The sequence below is a fragment of the Solea solea genome, chromosome 18, assembly GCF_958295425.1.
Source record: "Solea solea chromosome 18, fSolSol10.1, whole genome shotgun sequence".
Taxonomy (NCBI): Eukaryota; Metazoa; Chordata; class Actinopteri; order Pleuronectiformes; family Soleidae; genus Solea; species Solea solea.
The window spans coordinates 19,154,572-19,173,277 of NC_081151.1; the positions used below are offsets into that span (position 1 = coordinate 19,154,572).

Here is an 18,706-nt window from a genome sequence, read left to right on the forward strand (position 1 = left end):
TCTTTTCAGGTATGCCCTAATACGCCGCCGTAGAAAGGCCTATAAACAATTGCATTAGTTTCTCTGAGTTATTTATTTTAATTTTGCATCATATACATCTTTTATATCATGAGGTATGCATCATTCCATATCAAAACAAAGACTTTTACTTTGAAATTTGTGCAGTATCATCACGTATATCTTTATTGCAATATCATGATGGAATATTGTGTTATAATTTTAAGATGATATTGCCCACCTGCTACTGAACAGTTGTCTTTCCCACTTTTTTCTCTAGACTGGCCCCCTCTTGACCCGACTAGATGCTCATTGGCCCCTGGTTCATTTGAGTTTGGCATCTCCGGTACAGAGTGTATGTTTTTGGACTTGAATATAAAATGCACATCCTCTACACAGCAAGACATCCACTGGGATGTCATCTGGCAATCTTCTTGCTGCGAGGTAACGGTTGTAGCCACATGTTCTACCGTGTGACCCTTTCCCTGAACATTTGAAGTTGTTTTAATTAATAAGCTGTTTCATCAATTAGGTCCAGACCAGGTGAGATGGCTCATGTTACCTGGCTGTTGAATGTGTTGCAGCCCTATATCTATAAAGTTTCATGACGTGGTCCACTATGGCTGTGTGTGGTATGTCTTCATATTTACAAATTTGTCTGACCAACAACAGTCCAATAATGTTAAAGAACAATAGCTTTAATCCAATTTAGCATTTAGATAATTGAAGACTTGTCACTTTGAGTGTCTCAAAGTTTCTGATTGAGATTTTTCAGCTTCTTAAATGTGACTAAAATTATGAAGGCAGTCAATTATTATTATTATTATTTTTTATTTTTTTCAACCAAATAAGTCAAAGACTGTCACGGTTCTGGTTCACCGCCAGGGGGCGAAATGGCGGAGTTCACCTTGGCTGATTGGCACGCGCTTTCAGTCTGAACAAGCTCGACACTGAATACGTGAACACGTGCTGACTTTCCAGAAAATTCGACTGGATTGAAAACTTCTCAACATGAAGAAAACGTTCACTGCTGACCAGATAGCGAACTGGTTCACTTCGGGGACCACGTTTACAAAAATCAACATCACAGAAAAAGCAGCAGAGAAAGACGTGGATGAGTCGGTGAAAGAGTTCAGGTGAAATGGCTAATCGCCTGCTAGCTTTATCTTAGCTGAGCACGCGCGCATTAGCTATGCGCTGCTCGTTGCTACCATAAATGCAACATTTTGAGAAATTAAATTAAGTAACCTTGCTCACATGTTTTGACAAAGTGTTTTATGGCAATACATGATTGTACCATGATTAACACGTAAACACTGGTTTTAAAAGCACATTTGTTTCAGCATTAATTAGAAATGAAAATGATGTTTTGGAATAGTTTATGACAAAACGACTAGGGACACACAATTTGTGGAATATTAGTGAGAGATAATTGCATTTTGGTTTGTGACAATTATTCATGTTCAAGTTTAAGTTCACTGTCTATGGAATTATATTTGTGTCAATAATTTGACGAAGCAAACAACACTTTAGAAGCAAACAACACTTTTTAACGAGCTATTTAATCATACAAAATGTTGTATTTTATTGTTTGAAAAAACACTTGTTCTTTGAGGTAGCACAAAGAACAAATATATTTTTAAATAATAAAATACAATATTTTTTTAAAAGTATTTGTTATTGACACAAATCTAATTCCGTAACTACATCCCAGCATCAAAATATTAACTTACTTTATTATTTTTGGTCGGAGAATTACACATTTGAATATCCTGACATTGTCACAAAAAAGTAAACGTAGGAGTTGTTGAATGTCATTCTGTTTGTCGTTCTGATGGTTATTTGCTTGGATGCTTTGTTAGAAATAGCAGAAATTTAAAAGGCTATTCAGAGCTCGTCTCCTAACACTGATTTAACTAATACACAATGTCCCAATTAATAAACAAACACAGAAGTCATGAATTTTAGCAGGCACGCCAAAAAAAATACATGTAACTTTAGTTGCAAGCTATGACTTATCTAAAACTAACACAGATCCATTTTTCTTCTCAGAAGGAAATAACTGTTCTATCGCAGTGTAGTGCTGTATGCTCTTTTAGGTCCAAGAGATATTGGATAGTAATATGAAAGGTCCCAGTCCCTTTTGATTGTGAATGAATTACTGTGCCACGTGGCCCGGTCCACATATCCAGAGATTGTTGGGATCTCTTCCCTCGAGTGGTCTCCACAGTTGGCAACAATTGGTGTCACGAACCTCTGCTTCATTTTATAACGACTGGTCCAAGACTCCATTGACCGTCGCTGTTTTGGCTGCACTGAGACATTGTCCTGTTTGCCAGAGGGCATTTGGTTCAGGAAGTCTCTCAGCACCTGCTTAAAGACCGCCGTCAGCTCCCAGGGCCTTATGTTGTTTGTGGCAAGCACCTCGCGAAACCTGTGCAAGAATGCCACAAATATAGTTCAGTGAAAACCTTTTGAAATGATGCGTATTTGTGTCAACACAGTGTCTCTGTCCCAAAATTACAATTGGTACTTTTTAATCACTCTGAATTTAATCCATCACAAGAATGAGATACCTGTGTGCTCTTCCAGCTATTGAGTCGTTTCTATTTTCAAGAACAATGTCATATTCATAATGTCATAAGCACTACGTTGTGGAAATGGGATAACTAATGTCTTTAATGTTATTCTTTGTTAATGTGTTTACATAAACACATTTCTATTGAGTGTTACAGGAAATAATCTCACATAACAACTCAAACACAATTTTTTTCAATGTAATTATTGCTAACTTAGCGTTAATTAGAGGTAACCCTAGCACGTTCACACACTCCTTCGCTTGCCTCTGTGACAGTGACACATAAATGGCTTTGTTGGCAGCTTGCCCTGCCTCTTTTTCCTCTTGGGTCGCCTTTACTTTGCCTGCTGTCATGCCTTGTGTTGATGCAGTAGCAAGTAGCCAGTGTTGATAGTATACTAATGTGAGGATCAATGTGGCATGTTCACCTGGAAAGGATGGTTGCCGTGTGAACAGGTGGAATCTGGGCACACAGGAACTCCAGTTGGTATAGGTCTGATGTTGGGATCAGGGTGTGTAGCCTAGGATACTTATGAAAACAGTGGAGACCCAGAGTGCTGTTGGCCAGCCTGTGCTCTTGCTCCAGTTCCCTCGCCATTTGCTCACGCTGCTCCACATGCCACAGGAGCTCTCTGATCAACATGCAGCTGGGAACAACAGCTGAGGTCTTGAAAGGTGACGCATAGTTGTGAGTCGGCACTTTTGTCTCGCGCGACCATTTCATCCAGCTGAACAGGGACATGGCAGTAACTGTAGACAGTGGAGAAAACTGAAAAAGCAAGGAGGATTTGTTATTCTGGGTCCTGAAGACACTGAAGCATTTGAATATAATGGAAATCAGCCTCAAATGAATAGCTTGTTTATTGAAATGTGTATATGTTGTGACAAACTGAGCAAGGGTAGAAAAGTCAATGAAAGAGAAATGTCAAAATAATGTTTGGGAAAGGCTATAGAGGTCAGTCAAATGGCAAAATCAAGGATTTTGTTGAACTGAAACCCGTTCAGCACTGCAACTCACATTTTCAGTAACGTTTTCTGTTTGAAAGACTTGTGTGATCAACCTCAGTCCAAAGTGTGTGCGTCTTGTATGTCAGTTTATCTGTCACTGCACTAGTAAAGCTGACATAAGGTGGAATTTTATGTCATTGCTTGATTTTCTTCATCGTGTTTTTCTGAAATGATGGCTTGAACACGGCTCCTGCCTGTGATCTTCACACGAAACTTCCCAGCTGTTAGGATCGGAGGTCAGCCTCACCTAACAGAAACTGTGAGGTTGCAAGAATTGCTTCTCTGGTTTAGTTTCATTCCTGTTCCAAAAATAATCAGCACTTACACAACTGTCGACCCTCCATTGTGTGCATGTCCCACTTCATCAAACTAACATCCAGCAAATGACTGAAAGGAAATATTCGTACTTACAAGTACTACAAGCACCAGTGATGCTTTGATGAAGTGCTTAGAAATTGGACAAAGATGAGTTTGTCACTGTCTTCTGCTGTTTGTCAGTCGGTCCATGTAAACTTCCTTGTCTCCGTTGCTGTTCTTTATGGTCCTCGGTTTCAGTTGCCATGAAAAGTCCATCACTTTTATGTCAACAGCCGTGTTTCTACTCTTTTGAAGCAATGTTTCCTCCCTGTGTTGCAGTTATTGTCTCGTCCCTCTGCTGTCTCTTCTGTGTTCACTCCTCCGTGCAGTGTGCAGCTTTATCGTCAGGTCAGCAGCTTTGTAGCTTGCATGATATGTTTGCATCCAAAAAAAAAAAGCAGAGTGTAAGAGTTCATGCATGCGCACAGGCAGTGTGTGGTGCATTTGAGGTCCTCTGTCAGAGTTTGTGCCGACTACGCTGATAAAATCCGTCCCCCACTAAGAGAAAGGGAGAAGCAGTAGCAGTGGGGAATGCTCTTCAGGCTACAGTGCTGTGCGTCTGGCCGATTTGACCATAGTGAACGAACATTGATATGAGGCACAGACCCACCGTGAACTAACACTTAAGTTAACTTGTAATTATATAAACTCTGTTATACAATTTACAATTGTGGTTCCCTCTGATACCACATGTCATATCGCAATTGCATTTCCTGTCAAAATAATCACATTTAGATATTTATTCAAAATCGTTCAGCCCTATTAAAGTATGTTAATATATATGTTGTCCCATATGAGCAGGATATAAATTGATTGCTGTTACATTGACTGTGACATTGATTGATGTATCTTTGTAGGGGGGTGTAGAGAAGAATTTTTGCCACACATTTTCTATTAAATCATTATTTATATTGTGCAAAATCACATCTTTTTTCCCCTATCTGACAATTGTAGTTTTTACATTATTTCAGTTGGTTAATGGAGCCTCAAACATGACCTTTTTTCAGGCCATCAGACAATCCTGTTGAGAACTGTCTGAAGAAACTGAACTTGAATGGAGGCAGGTTCCAAAAACCCGAACCTGCAGGAAGTGAGTATTAAACATTCTGTTGGATTTTTTGTATATTTAAGGTCCAGTGTGTAAGAATTAGTAGCATCTAATGTTGAGACTGCACTCCATTTACCTCTCTCTGCCCCAAGCATGTCGCCCCCTTCATTTGTTTAGGCATTGGGCAAAGTCTCTGCTTTGAAACCCATGGCTGCATAGGAACCCAGTGACAATATGGCAACCTCTGTAAATCAAGGCTCTTACCTAAATAACATAAAAAAAAACAACTTAACCTATATGGTACACTTATACAATATAGGTTATTCCATTTCTGACACTGAACATTTAAATATTATTAGATAAAGACTACTGAATACATTATCTCTCGTGTTTTTAATTTTGAATCCTCAGGTACTGCTGCTCCTCCACTCACCAGCTATGAGTACCCCAGCTTACCCATAACCAAACACAGGCAGCAGGTCTGTTTCACCCAACCTTCTCTGCACACCGTTTTTCCTTTTTGATTTAGTAAAAGGTTTTTGCTGAAATTGTCCCGGTGTCCTCAAGGCACTGGTACTTTCAAGCTTTTTGTTGTTTTCTCAAGATGCACTTGATGCAGCAGCAGGTTTATACTTTTAGAGATCATGCTGCTATTTAAGATGCACTTTAATACAGATTATGAAACTCCAGACTTAAGGTTAAAAACCCATCTGCTCTGCAAATTTGCTTTTTTTTTTTTTCTTTGTCTGTTCCAGTAGCATGTTGCAAATGGCTATATAGTTTCTTTTTTTTTTTTTATTAACTCTCTCTGTGCTTACTTCCAGCTGATTTCCTTCATAGAGAACAACTCTGTAGTGATTATTCGAGGAGCCACAGGCAGCGGCAAGACCACTCAGCTGCCACAGTACATTCTCGACCACTACAATGAGAAAAATGCCCCATGCAACATTGTGGTCACCCAACCACGTAAAATTGGGGCCACCAGTATTGCTCGGTGGGTGGCAGCACAGCGGAAGTGCACTCTGGGTAGTCTGGTGGGATATCAGGTCAGTGTCACATTTAGACAGAGTCTGATATGCATGGATTGTTAAATACAGATAGGTCAATGTACATATTTATTTTCTTAATGTATGGGTTTAGCTTGGTATCCTATGTCATGAGATTAACCGACACATTCGGCTTTACAATATTTTCCCTCAAACTAACTAGTAATAGGCATATTTTTAGTTGGCCGGCATTGAGTTTGGGGCCCAAAGCCATAAGCTTACTGAAGGGAGCCACATATGAGATGATCATTCTTTAAATCTGGAAGAAAAGCCTTGATGTGCTATTGGATAATAAACACCAGAAGGTTGTGGGGTTGTTACATACTTTAAAAGGAAACATGGATGGTGTAACACTGATTGGATCCATAGTTTCAAAATACAAAGTATATTTAAGTCTGTCTGAATATTTGTATTACAGGTTGGATTAGAGAAGATGGCTACTGAGCACACCCGTCTGATCTATATGACTACAGGAGTGCTGCTACAGAAACTGGTTTCTGCCAAATGCCTCACAGAGTACTCCCACATCTTCATAGATGAGGTGCATTTTAAATGGACTTGTGCATGTCTGTTATCTCATCTTTAAAATAAATAATCCCTTTGTTCTGCTCCTGCAGGAACATTGCCTAAAATGTGTTTCCTAATGTGTGATTCTTGACCACCAGGTCCATATGTAGCTGTTTAACAATTCTACTTTTTCCCCAAGGTTCATGAGCGCACTAAGGAGATGGATTTTCTCTTACTGGTTTTGAGGAAACTCCTTCATTTCAACTCACGTTTTGTCAAGGTAAGTGCTAGCTCAAAGTAAACGTTCTTCTATACACTTCCGTTGAACTTTCATCATTCTTTGTGCTTTCTTTAGATCGTTCTCATGTCAGCCACCTGTAACTGCAAACAGTTTGCTGATTACTTTGCCACCCCGCTGCGTGGCACAATGAACCCAGCCTATGTGTTTGAAGTGGAGGGAGCACCGTATGCCATTGAGGAGTTTTATCTGGATGACCTTAACCACCTGTTTCCATACAGGGTAATGAGATGCTGATGTTGCTTAATGCATTTGTATCTATTGCAAGGCTAAACTTCTTATATCTATTGGTGCCATTATACAGTTCTAGTACGGCTTGGCTCGACTTCCATTTTTACCTGCACTGGCAAGGTCCCAACCGAGCGGAGGGGATACTAAAATGTGACGTCAACAGACGTGCTGGCCACTGATTGGCAGTGAGAAGTGGAAGAATCATGAGCGCGACATTACACACGAGTCAAATCGAGCAATTGTACTGTAGATCAGTTAAAAAGACTTAAAAATACTGAAAACATGCCTTCATCTCCATAATTTAGCGATCACAACCCAGTTAAGTGACTGTCAGACGGATTCTGCACTCCGCTCATGCAGGAAGTACTTAACTAATCTTCTTAATTAACTGATTCTAATGATTCTGTACACTTTGCTGATTTAGTTTATGTGTGGCACATAATAAAAATAACGTCATAGCAGTTTCACGCAACCGTGCTATGACGCCCCCGCACACGTTGAAGAAGTACTATAGTAATGGAAAACCGAATCGAGCCGAGTAGTGCTAGAACTGTATAATGTAAAAGCACCATATGTATCTATGTCCCTCTTCACCAGGCCTCGTCTCTTAACCCAGACGACCCTTCTATCTCTTTTGAGATGTACAATCTTGCCATCAGTCTCATCCAGAGGTTTGACGAATTGGAGGGCAAGGAGTCCAGGTAAAGTCTTAATCCTAATCCTGTCATCTTCAACCGCGCAACACTTTTAAATGTGTCAAGCGACAGGAAAGTGTTTTTAGTCACTGGTCTTTCATGTCTAACACCAGTAGAATTTTCTTGTGTCCTGGACACCATCATGTTTTGTTTTGTCATGGGATGTGATGGATTGTCACCATTCTTGTTGGTCTCTTGTTTGGTTAAGATGACACTCTGATGTTGGTTTGCTACATACAGTTTTATTGTGTGTGTGTGAGCAGAGACACTGATCAACAAAGTGGCATGACTTCACCAGAGAAAGGCAGCGTCCTGGTTTTCCTTCCTGGTATAAACGAGATAAGCTACATGCACGAGGCCTTGGCCAAGCTCGGCCACAAAAGGTGAGCCTTTGATTTTAACTTCATGTCTGTTGCTAATGCCTTTTTTTTTTTTTCTGAGTGCTTGCTTATTGTGAATGGACTTCTTTTGTTCAGATTGCAGGTTTATCCTCTCCACTCAAGCGTGACTCTGGAGGAGCAGAATGGTGTATTTCTGCCCCCTGTACCTGGATACCGGAAGGTAAAGTTATTTTCCGACTGTCTTACTTGCATGTGTATTTACCTCCTACTGTACTGAAGATGTTTTGTGTCTTTACAGATCATCATTTCCACCAACATCGCAGAGAGTTCAGTGACTGTCCCAGATGTCAAATATGGTGATTTGTATATCTCTCAGAGCTTGGTTTAATTTTTTGTTCTGGTGAGCAAAACATACAGTATTTTCTTGGATTTAATTTTGTGTTTGTGCTTTCTTCAATCATCACAGTGATTGATTTTTGCTTGGCGCGCCACCTGGTCTGTGACCCGGATACAAATCATCAGTCTTTGCATCTCACCTGGGCATCAAAAACCAATTGCAACCAGCGCAGAGGTCACAAATGCACAGATTTGAACTGTAAAATGTTTCAGTTGTTTCAAAATGTTTTAACATATTTCTTTTCCCCGGCAGGTCGAGCAGGACGAGTGTCTAAGGGCTACTGTTACCGTCTTATCACCAGAGATTTTTGGAAGCAAAACATCCCAGACTACATGATACCTGACATGCTGGTAAAGGAAAAGTTGTTTATGTTTCTTAAACATAAACACTTTTAGACCATGTCTTTCACTACTTCACTACTATCAATGCCACACTGTTTTCTTTCCTCTCAGCTTGCCCCCTTGGCTGCTATCGTGCTGAAAGTGAAGTTGCTGGACATGGGAGATCCCCGATCCCTCCTCTCATGTGCCCTTTCACCTCCTGACCTTGATGACATTGTGAGAACTGTGCTCCAGCTCAAAGAGGTGAGTAAAGTCAAATGAACTTGAAATGAAGTTTGCTTAATGTCAAGCAGTGGAGTGTTAATCTTGTGTTGTTTGCATCACTGACAGTGAGCATGAAAACACATTCATAAACACGTTTTCATCAGTTCATGATCTAAAAAAAATATGCTATATATTGATATACTGTATATAAGTCAGTGAATGATAAATGAGGTAGGAAAAAGAGGTAGAGCTTAGGAAGGTAGTAATGAATAAAGCCTATTTCCCTCTTGTTTATTTTCCTGTAGATGGGAGCACTGTCTGTGAAAAGTGGTGACACGACGGGGAATGAAGATGGAGAGCTGACTTTCTTGGGTCGGGTGCTGGCCCACTTGCCTGTGGACCTACACCTGGGAAAGATGATCGTCCTGGGCCATGTCTTTGGCTGTCTCGAAGAGTCCCTGATCATAGGTCTGTCTGGCTTTTTATGTACAACTGGAAAAAAGGCCTCGCGTATCACGTGTACAGTTGTACAGCTATAGATGTATAAATATGTTGTGACATGGAATGTGCACATTAGACGGTGTTGATTTTTGTGTTCTCTTCAGCTGCATCATGCTCTCTGAAGAGCTTCTTTGCTATACCGTTCATGCAGCAGCTCGCTGGCCACAGGTGAGTCACATTCAGCGACTGCAATGATTCACAATCTGTGATGCTGTCGGCGTGCTTACTGTTTTTCCAAAAAAAATGGCATGCTATTCTATATTTAGCACATTGTGTTGTCATCCAACACCAGACTCTTCCATTCACTACTAACTCACTGTTTTGTAGCTAATGACATACCTTGTAGTACACAAGATACTATTTATTTTAAGTGCCGTTATTTGTGTCCATACAAAAAATAGCACAAATCATTCTTTCAATGGCCATGTAGATGCCTACAAAATATTTCTTTCTTTGTGTGCACTGACTAAATCTTCTAATTCCAGGAGCAAGTTGGCCTTCGCCCGTGGCACTGAAAGTGATTCCATAGCTTTTGTCAATGCCTTCAAGGTAATTTGTGTTCAAGTCAACAGGAATTTGTGGTGTTTTTGGCTAAATCAGCAGCGGTTTTCCTGTTGTCTCTCTCGCACCCTTAGGCATGGCAGTCATCCAAAGCGACAGGAAAACTGAGACACCCAAAGGTGAACAGAACAAAAGACACGGAATGAATGCTGTTCATGAAAGCAGCAGACATTGGTCCATTGATAATTAACTGACAATTATATGTGCAAATGACATTCACAACAAAAGTATATTTACTTAAATGAACGTTGAGATAAATAGGAAATGGTAACCAGCTAGATGTACAAACAAATCTCCTGTTTGCAGGGTATAACTGGGATCATTTCTTACTTTCTGTAAAACAGTTAAACTGTTGCATAATACTGTTCTACTGAGCTATCCCTTGAGACGTCATTGTTATCTTTAAATGATTTTTTTAATACTGGTACTGATGTGATCAAAAACGTTTCCTTGGCTGTGTTTCTTTTGAGGACGAGCTGGACTGGGGAAAAGAGAACTTCATTCAGATCAAGAGGATCAAGGAGGTACAGAGACAATTCAAACCAGCAGTGATTAACCGTATCATCATTCTTGCAGTAATTTGTCACCAGAAAAGATTGCATAGGAATTTTATTGAGTGACTGATAGTCTTGCTTATTATGCTATGTCTATAATGCTAATTTGTTTTCCTAACTTGAAACTTCCAAGTTTCTCATAAGATTTAAAAGCAGATATTCAGACCATAATTCCAAATTGAGTGCTAAAGAACACTGAGACACACACCGCTCAATCACTCACTTTCCAGGTTGCAGAGCTGTACGAGGACCTGAAGAAACGTGTGTCCCAGTTCAACATGCACGTGCCAGATGGCAGTCAGCGATCAGACTACACCAGCACGCACAGGCAAAAGTTCATTCTTCAGGTTAGATTCATTGCTTCTCTGTACGTGAATGTCATGGTTTTAGCGCAAGGCTCTCAGTAAGTAAAACATTCTTTTTCTGGGGCTGTGAGAATTTATAACGTATGATAAATTCCAATTATTTAATATTATATTATGGAAAAAGACCAGTGAATGCAAAGCTTCACAGTGAAGAGTTCTGGTATTTAATTGAGTACAAAGGCATATTTAAAAGTGTATTTATGGCCATAATTTTATTCCATTTCAACGACAACCCCAATGTAGAACATGGGAGCAGAGGATCTCCCTGTCTGTACAACAGGCGCATGACACACAGCAGATCATCGATGCATGAATTGCACACACATCCACTGCGTAGGTTTGCCATGTAGTGGAAACTGCAAACACACCAGTGTATCTACAGCAAATTACTTTTAAATCATCATGAACTAAGAAGAAAAATACATCCATGTGCCAATATGTACACCTGCAAACCTAAGTGGCTTCAGGAGGAAAGTTCTTCAAAATGATCAAATAAAACCTGAGTTATTTTGCAAGCTCACATTTACAGCTCTGGTGAATTTAGCCAAATTCAGAATGCTGTACCAACTATGTTAAGCCCTAGTGATGTATGTTGTTCACTGATTCCGTTCACAAAATCATAGAATGCCAAAACACTCATGTCCCCAATGAGTGTTTGTAAATGCCTAACAACAACTGTGCGTACTGTAAAGTATCTCCCAGATTATTAGTGCACACATATTCAGGTGTACAGATTCTCTTAAGCTTCAAATTTGTTTTTCTCACACCTGTTTCTGATTTAGGTAGTGATTGCCGGCGCCTACTATCCCAACTACTTCGCATGGGGGGAAATAGATGAAGAAATGTCCTGCAAAGAATTCTATGGCCTCAACCCCAGAACAACAGTGATGGTATCACCCTGCTGTTTGAATGGGTTTTCTGACACTTCAATCTTACATAGCTACTGTGATTATTCTTGTTAAATGTGTTGCAGTAATGAGGGATCTCGTGATAGTAACCTTATTTTACCTTATTTAGTTGAGGAGCCTCCCTCCGTACAGTTTTCTGTACTACAAGCAGCTGCAATCTCTGTTCCGCCTGTGTGGGCAGGTCAAAACCATCGTCTTTGACAGCTCCAGGTAAATGGTGCTTTATCGAAAATTCATTTTTAAATTAAAGACCATACAGTACATCTAAACACTAATTATTTTTTTTCCATTCTGTGTGCACTTAAGAGCGTATGTGGAGTTCTACGCAACATCTCAAGACTCAGGGGTTCTGCCTGAGGTGTCTCTTGCCCTCCTGCTGGCCCAGCAGAAACCTCGCTTGGAGCTTTCTGTTCACCCCATTGAGCTGATCGAGAAATGTCCAGGCACCAGAGGCTCAACTAACCTGAAATATGCAGGGTGCCGTGCTATGGCTACTTGTTAATTATATTTTAATAGTTTCCATACTATAGTTGAACTTTAATTCTCTCTTGTAACATTTGAAAAAATGTCTTGACCAGAGATAAAAAAAAAAAAGAAGAGCCCGTTTGTCTTGTGATCGCTGAGTGCAACTCTTTGGAAAGTGGAGTTCCTGCACCACAGGCTGTTAGTCAGTGCCCCTGCACTGAGCCTTAATGTAATCTGACATCCTAGCACGATGCATTACTTTCCACAGTAATCACTCGGACTCACAGAAGGCCGGTTTTAGGCAGATACAAGCTCCAGCTTCTTCCTTTCTCTCTGGAGGTGCAGTGACATTGCAGATTATTAAATATCCAAAGATAATACTTCTCACAAACTATTGTCACTGATTTGTTTTTACCTAACTGACATTTTGACTCGTCTAAAGTTAATGTACTGTATTTTGGTAACTAAATATTTTTCACTCTGATTGCAAAATGTTCCAAAATGTGTAAACAAGCCTGTATACAATATAGATACTTGCATTTTTGTCTGATAGGTTCAAGGACAATCTTGGAATCTGTTGTCAGAATTAAACCTTTTAGTATTTGCCAGACAACTTAATAAAATATACAATACGGCATAATTACACTTGTGATATCTTGTATATCTCCGTGTGAGGACAGTGGTAATGTGCACATTAATAATCAGTTCTGTGTGTTCTGTTTCCATCCAGTGTGAAAGCAGACTTCCAGAACCAGACTGTCTGCCCAGGAGTGGGATTCAGCACCACTGAAGCAGACAAGCTGCCCCCCAACCCCTTGTTTGTGGTCAGGATCACAGAGGTCAGTCCTGTACATTTACAGTCTTTTACGACATACTAAGGAGAAAAATGGAAACAGAGTTTTTTGACTCCGCTCTCAACTCTCGTTTCTGCTGCAGGTGGTGGAGGTGGGACATTTTTGGGGGTTCCAGGCAGATGAAGCTAGCTCAGAGAAGCAGCGCCATCTGACAGCTGAGATAAACAGGCGCACACTGGATCCTCTAACGGTGTCACTCTACCCCAACCTGAGGTGTTTGGCTCCGTACTCAGAGAACAACGACCGGAGTCTGTACTATCGTGCCAAGATCCTGCACATCCGTGGTAGTACAGTGGAGGTGAATATTGATGTTGCCAAAATGGGGAAGCATAGCTTTAATAGTCAATAAGATTTACATCCAGAGAAGAGAAGAAGGGTTGCTGCTGAAGATGTTTTGTTTCTTTGTTTTTTTTACTTCTGCTTCAGCACTGTTTATTGATGTATTGATGATCTCAGCTGTATTACCCTCCCGGTACTCAGTCTGGTAAACCTGGTGAAAACTGATGTACCACATAGTATGATTGCTGTCTCTCTTCAGGTCTTCTTCTTGGACTATGGCAACACAGAGGTGGTTGCCTGCAGCAGCCTCAGAGAGCTCCCATCCGATCTTCTGTCTCCGCCTTTCCTGGTGCCAAATACACATTTACTCCATTCCACTGTCCAATTTTTGAGCAAATATTATCCCTCAAACTCTCTGCTAATGCTTCTCAGGCTCGTGAGTTTAAGGTTTGTGGGATGCGTCCTTCACCCCAGTCCATTATCCTGGGGAACCGGTGGAGCAGCCAAGCTCGTGACTTTTTTCAAACGTTGGTGAAGGGCACGTCGCATTTGGTGTCTCTGTACTCCATCCTCCACAACGTCATGCATGTTAAGCTGCTCATCAGCACCAACACAGCAAACACCAGCGTGGTAGACATCCTGGTGAAGGAAGGACATGCTGTGGAGGCTGAAGAGTGCTATGCTTCAAAGGTAAGGAAATGAAAGGGTTTAAAAAAAGGTTCTGTACAAATTATTTGTGTTTTTTTTTTTTTACATTCATTATGTGTTTTTGACAGCAAAGTCATGAGGAGCTGATGTCTCTGTACAAGGACAAGGAAGCAGGCACATACGTCCCCCACATTGTCACCGACTTCTGTAAGAATCGCAACAAAGAGGCTCAGAACCTCATCGATGATCTGCTCACTCACTTTTCCAAGAGCGGCCAACCTGTTTCCAGGACAAAGGCAAGAGACACTGCAGATTCAAGATCAATTTCAGGTTTGTACTAAAAGATTTGGTAAATAAGGAATTCCTTATCTGATGCCATAGGTTCCCCTGAGTGGACCCAGCAGTCCTCACGAGATAAAGTTTCACAGCTTGAGCCAACACACCACCACCTACAAGTAAGCTTATGTCCGCCAGGGTTGGGCACATTACTAATTAAGTATTTACTCGTTACTTTTGTTCAAATGTCAGAATTTGGATCTCTCATGCAACATAAAATTTAACTCTTTCAATTATTTATAATAAAACTGAATATTAAATGTTTAATGAATGAAATGGACACTAGAATAAAGTAACAGAAAACATTATACAGTAATCTCTAAACTATTTTACTGTTGCTGTGAGACAAGGCAACTAACAAATTTAATACATTATTGTAGATATGATCATTACTAAATTTATAATCGTAGAACAATGGAACAGATGCTGACATCGCAATCATTACTTATGCGGTGTTCCCGTCCCCTCATCAAAGAAAGGAAAAAAAATTGCTGTTAGTAACGCAGTTATTCCCATCACTGATGTCCACCACCGATACCATGGTAAACATGTTTCTCTAAATGTTTTCTCATGCAGGCCAGTGTTGATAGACAAGTACAGCATCAACTCACAGGCTCTGAATGAAAAACCCCACTACAAACATCAAAGGATGCTGGTGGCTGGGACTGTGTCAGTCAGCTCCACAGGTACCGATGACACAAATCTATCATGAGTATGAACTAGTGGGCAAGTTGAACAGCTTCAAACACCACAAGTCTGTATTTTTCACCTGTTGACTGGACCTCACAGACACAAGCACATCACACCCATTCTAGCCTTGCATCACTGGCTCCCGGTGTATTACAGGATCAGTTTCAAAATACTTTTGTTTGCTTTTAAATGTCTACATGGCCTTGTTCCATGCTACCTCTCTGACTTGCTTCAGTGCTATGTCTTTTTCACTTATTTAATTTTTTTAAATACATTTTTAGCTATTTTTACCTGTGTTTTGTCATTTCAATGTTATTGTTATAGCGCTTTGGGCAACTGTGTTGATTTAATATGTGCACGGTGCATGTAATATGTGTAATATGAGAGTAGTTGATGTATGTGGAAAATGAAACCCGGTGTGTTTCCTGGCCCCAACTGTTCCATTTTTCAGTATCCTTCCCTTAAGATCCCCCTACAGTTGGTATTTAGTATCAGTGTAAAATGTGTCACAGTGACGTGCATTTGTTGACCGTTGAACTCTGAAGCCGGACCTCTAATGTTGATATTGTTAATGTAATTGCATTTTTATACAAATATGATCACATTTTAATTTTTAAGGTCTTAGAAATATAACACCCCCCCCAAAAAAAAAATCCTACATTGTGTCGCTTTAATATTTTCTAGCCTGTAACATTAAGAGGAGCTCATTGGCAGAAATTCAAGTGTATAATCATCTTAAAATTCAAATTCTTTGATTTTCTTAGTCTTAGAATAAGTAATTTATTTGTACTTCAGGCAAACAATGTTGCACTAGCTGTTGTGGAGCATTTATTTTCTTTTTTAAAGCATCTTGTTTGAATTTATTTGTGCAGCTAAGTGTGTGTGTTATTTTTGGGTGTTTTGTAGGTTCTCACATTATTCTGAGAGATACCTCCCTCATGCCAGACATTCCTGGACTCCCTGCACTCCTTACCATGCTCTTCACTCCAATCATGGAGTTACGGTTAGTTAAAAAAAAGAAAACCTGACTTAACCAATGAACATGTTAAATAAATAAATAAATAATGGAAAACGAAAAGGTATTGGGAATATTTGTTTTTAGCATGAATGAGGAGAGGACCTGCTACACTGGTGCCCTCTGTGGGCTCGGCTGGGACAGTCAGACCCGTGAAGCCATCTTACCTGAACACGACATTGAACTCACCTTTGACGTCAAGTTGGACGTCGAGGACGTCACTGAGGTAACGGCCGTCACTAGAGGTGTAGCGTTGTGACGGTGAGCGTAACCAAAGATACATTTTCTTTGTCACTCATAGGCTACATCTTAAGGGCAAGATGTAGTCATGTGTTTCATATTAAACGTCGTTTGGCATGGTATGTACATAAAACTGCACATGCATGCTGCTGAAATGTTTTATTATATTTATTATATATCTACCTTTTTTTTTAACAAATTCTCTACGACAGTACTTTGAAGTACTTTGAAGTTATGTGTTTCTTCAGTGTACTGGCTCTACAATCCATGCACAGGAAGAGATTGAGCAGTATTTTAATTACACAATTCTGGAGAATTTTCTTTCCATAGAAACCAAGTATATCGTACGTCATTTGTGTTTTCTTTCTTTTATAGGTAAATGCTTTACGAGTGGCCATCAACCGCCTGGTGTGTGATGGGCCCTGTGGAACTCTGCATCTGGGGCCGGACAGGATCAGCCAGCTGCAGGACGACTGTCGAGAGCATCTCATTAGGTTACACACACACTCGCAAAAATCAGGATTCAGCATTCAGACTACTGTCTGTGTCTCCTCTTCTCCCCACTTTGAAAGCTGAAGCTAAAATATCTGGCGTACAGACACTGCTCATGAGTCTGGCACAGACTCTAAGCGCTGTGATGCGCCTGCCTGATCATTAGTGGGTAACTCCGAGGCTGAACACACATCAGCCCAGTAAACAACCTCAATCCTAAGTATCATCTTTAGAAAAAAAGGTTTTTTTTCCCCATAGAATTATCTCTCTCTTTGGCCCATATCCCATCTGCTGACATGGAGGGGTGGGGTTTATGGCCTAAACCAGCAGGCAGCCAGTAGGGGGCGGTGATGATGCTTTGTTTTTATTTTAGGGAAAGCTGTCATGTAGTGTATATTTCTTTAATCAGTATATCTCTTAATGCAGCCATTAGCTCTAACGGTGTTTGTGCATTTGTTAATCATTGTGCTATTGTGTGTCATGTAGACTGTTCACCAAGTCGCCAGCAAGGGAAACAGTCGCTCCAGACTACTATGAGAAAAGCGGGAAATGGGACCAGGTATGTTACCCTGGCAACTTTTTCATCAATCTGCTTGTTTTTAAAGCGGAACTGTAGCTTTGACATACAAACCAATGTCCATTACATTCAAGCCATTGTCACATGAGTTCATACAGTGTAAGCCACATGACTCTGTGTTTTGTTATTGCTAATGGCTATGCTAGTTAAGTGAGACTGCAGCTAACTTTAGGTAGAGCAATTAACTCTGGTTCTCTGAAATACGAGCGAGATTGAGAGATTCTGAAATGAATGTTGAAAGAGAACCGTAGGAATGCAGATCAAAAGTTGTCCTGTAAGGAGTTTGGGGTAAGTCTGATGTGTTTTTGAAAGACGTTACACACGTCTGGGCTTGAAGTACATTTATTTCTATGTCTTTTTTAAGTTTGTCTACTGGTTCTGCAGGTGGATCCCTCTGTGAAGATGAATATGGAAGAGCCAGGAAGGAAAAAAATGAGCAGTGTTCTCTACCATCTTCATCCCGTCACTCTCCTCAGTGCCTAAAAGAATCAGGCTTGCGTTGAATATTCTCGATGGACCACATAACCGTGTGTAATTTGAGAGTAGTTCACGCGTATGTAATATGGAAACCTCTATAGAGCATTTAGTTGTTCAGCTCATTGTTTTGATTCTAAACCTTATTGTTTTCCAATCTTTCCCGCAGCAGTAACTTTGGAAACTTTCAGGAAAATAGCTGCAAATTTGTCTGAAGTGCTGAACTTGGAGGATAGCATGCTGGAGACAAAGAAAAGTGGACTTAAAATTAGGATTTGCTCTCAGGGTCCCCCTGCAGTTGGTAAACTGAATCGTTTTGTTTATGATCATGTTTTATTTTTTTTTAAGAAAAACCAACCCCCTCCAAAAAAAAGTGAATCTCAAAACAAATCCTACATTTTGTTGCTTTAATATTCCTGCCTATAACAGATTGTATGTGTATTTCAGTTGAATTGAACCTGTTTCTTAAATTTAATATTTTATTATTTTGTATGTTCTTTGCAGCAAAGCTGCTCAATGATTCATTCATGCTGTACGGCTTGTTATAGCATTGTTATAATTGCCATTAAAAATGGTTGTTTGCAGCAGAGGAGTCTCGTCAGTCACTCCTCATACAAACATTGACCCAAGAGTCGAGTTAAATTTGTCACGACAGTGCGTCTGTGCCAGAATTCTTCAGCTTGTATTTATAGCTCCTTC

General features: G+C 40.2%; 1 protein-coding gene across 5 annotated transcripts; it reads left to right on the top strand.

The window, feature by feature from the left end:
• Positions 1–259: 259 nt before the first annotated feature.
• tdrd9 (tudor domain containing 9) lies at positions 260–18,591 on the top strand. Of its 5 annotated transcripts, XM_058614997.1 has the most exons (36): positions 823–1,133; positions 4,948–5,030; positions 5,400–5,467; positions 5,813–6,034; positions 6,453–6,575; positions 6,741–6,821; positions 6,897–7,061; positions 7,668–7,771; positions 8,029–8,148; positions 8,242–8,326; positions 8,405–8,462; positions 8,573–8,677; positions 8,756–8,853; positions 8,956–9,087; positions 9,354–9,516; positions 9,654–9,717; positions 10,035–10,098; positions 10,185–10,229; positions 10,581–10,634; positions 10,895–11,011; positions 11,812–11,919; positions 12,047–12,147; positions 12,244–12,414; positions 13,133–13,241; positions 13,339–13,554; positions 13,795–13,884; positions 13,968–14,225; positions 14,312–14,479; positions 14,565–14,638; positions 15,096–15,205; positions 16,116–16,212; positions 16,312–16,450; positions 16,840–16,958; positions 17,443–17,515; positions 17,918–18,060; positions 18,177–18,591. In XM_058614997.1, the coding sequence occupies exons 1-35, from the start codon at positions 1,009–1,011 to the stop codon at positions 18,014–18,016; spliced, it is 4,008 nt and encodes a 1,335-aa protein (XP_058470980.1). In that variant the 5' UTR covers positions 823–1,008; the 3' UTR covers positions 18,017–18,060; positions 18,177–18,591. The 5 variants fall into 5 exon arrangements, with proteins under 5 accessions (XP_058470983.1, XP_058470985.1, XP_058470982.1 ...); XM_058615000.1 differs by lacking the exon at positions 823–1,133 and adding an exon at positions 260–441 and having other exon boundaries at positions 17,918–18,591; XM_058614999.1 differs by lacking the exon at positions 15,096–15,205 and having other exon boundaries at positions 820–1,133; positions 16,289–16,450; positions 17,918–18,591.
• Positions 18,592–18,706: the final 115 nt, after the last annotated feature.

Bases quoted from the DNA above. Each gene is read 5' to 3' on its own strand.
- tdrd9 (XM_058614997.1), top strand. From the start codon at position 1,009: ATGAAGAAAACGTTCACTGCTGACCAGATAGCGAACTGGTTCACTTCG. The intron at 6,035-6,452 runs GTCAGTGTCACA...TTTGTATTACAG, and splicing joins GTAGTCTGGTGGGATATCAG to GTTGGATTAGAGAAGATGGC. The intron at 9,517-9,653 runs GTCTGTCTGGCT...TGTTCTCTTCAG, and splicing joins CGAAGAGTCCCTGATCATAG to CTGCATCATGCTCTCTGAAG.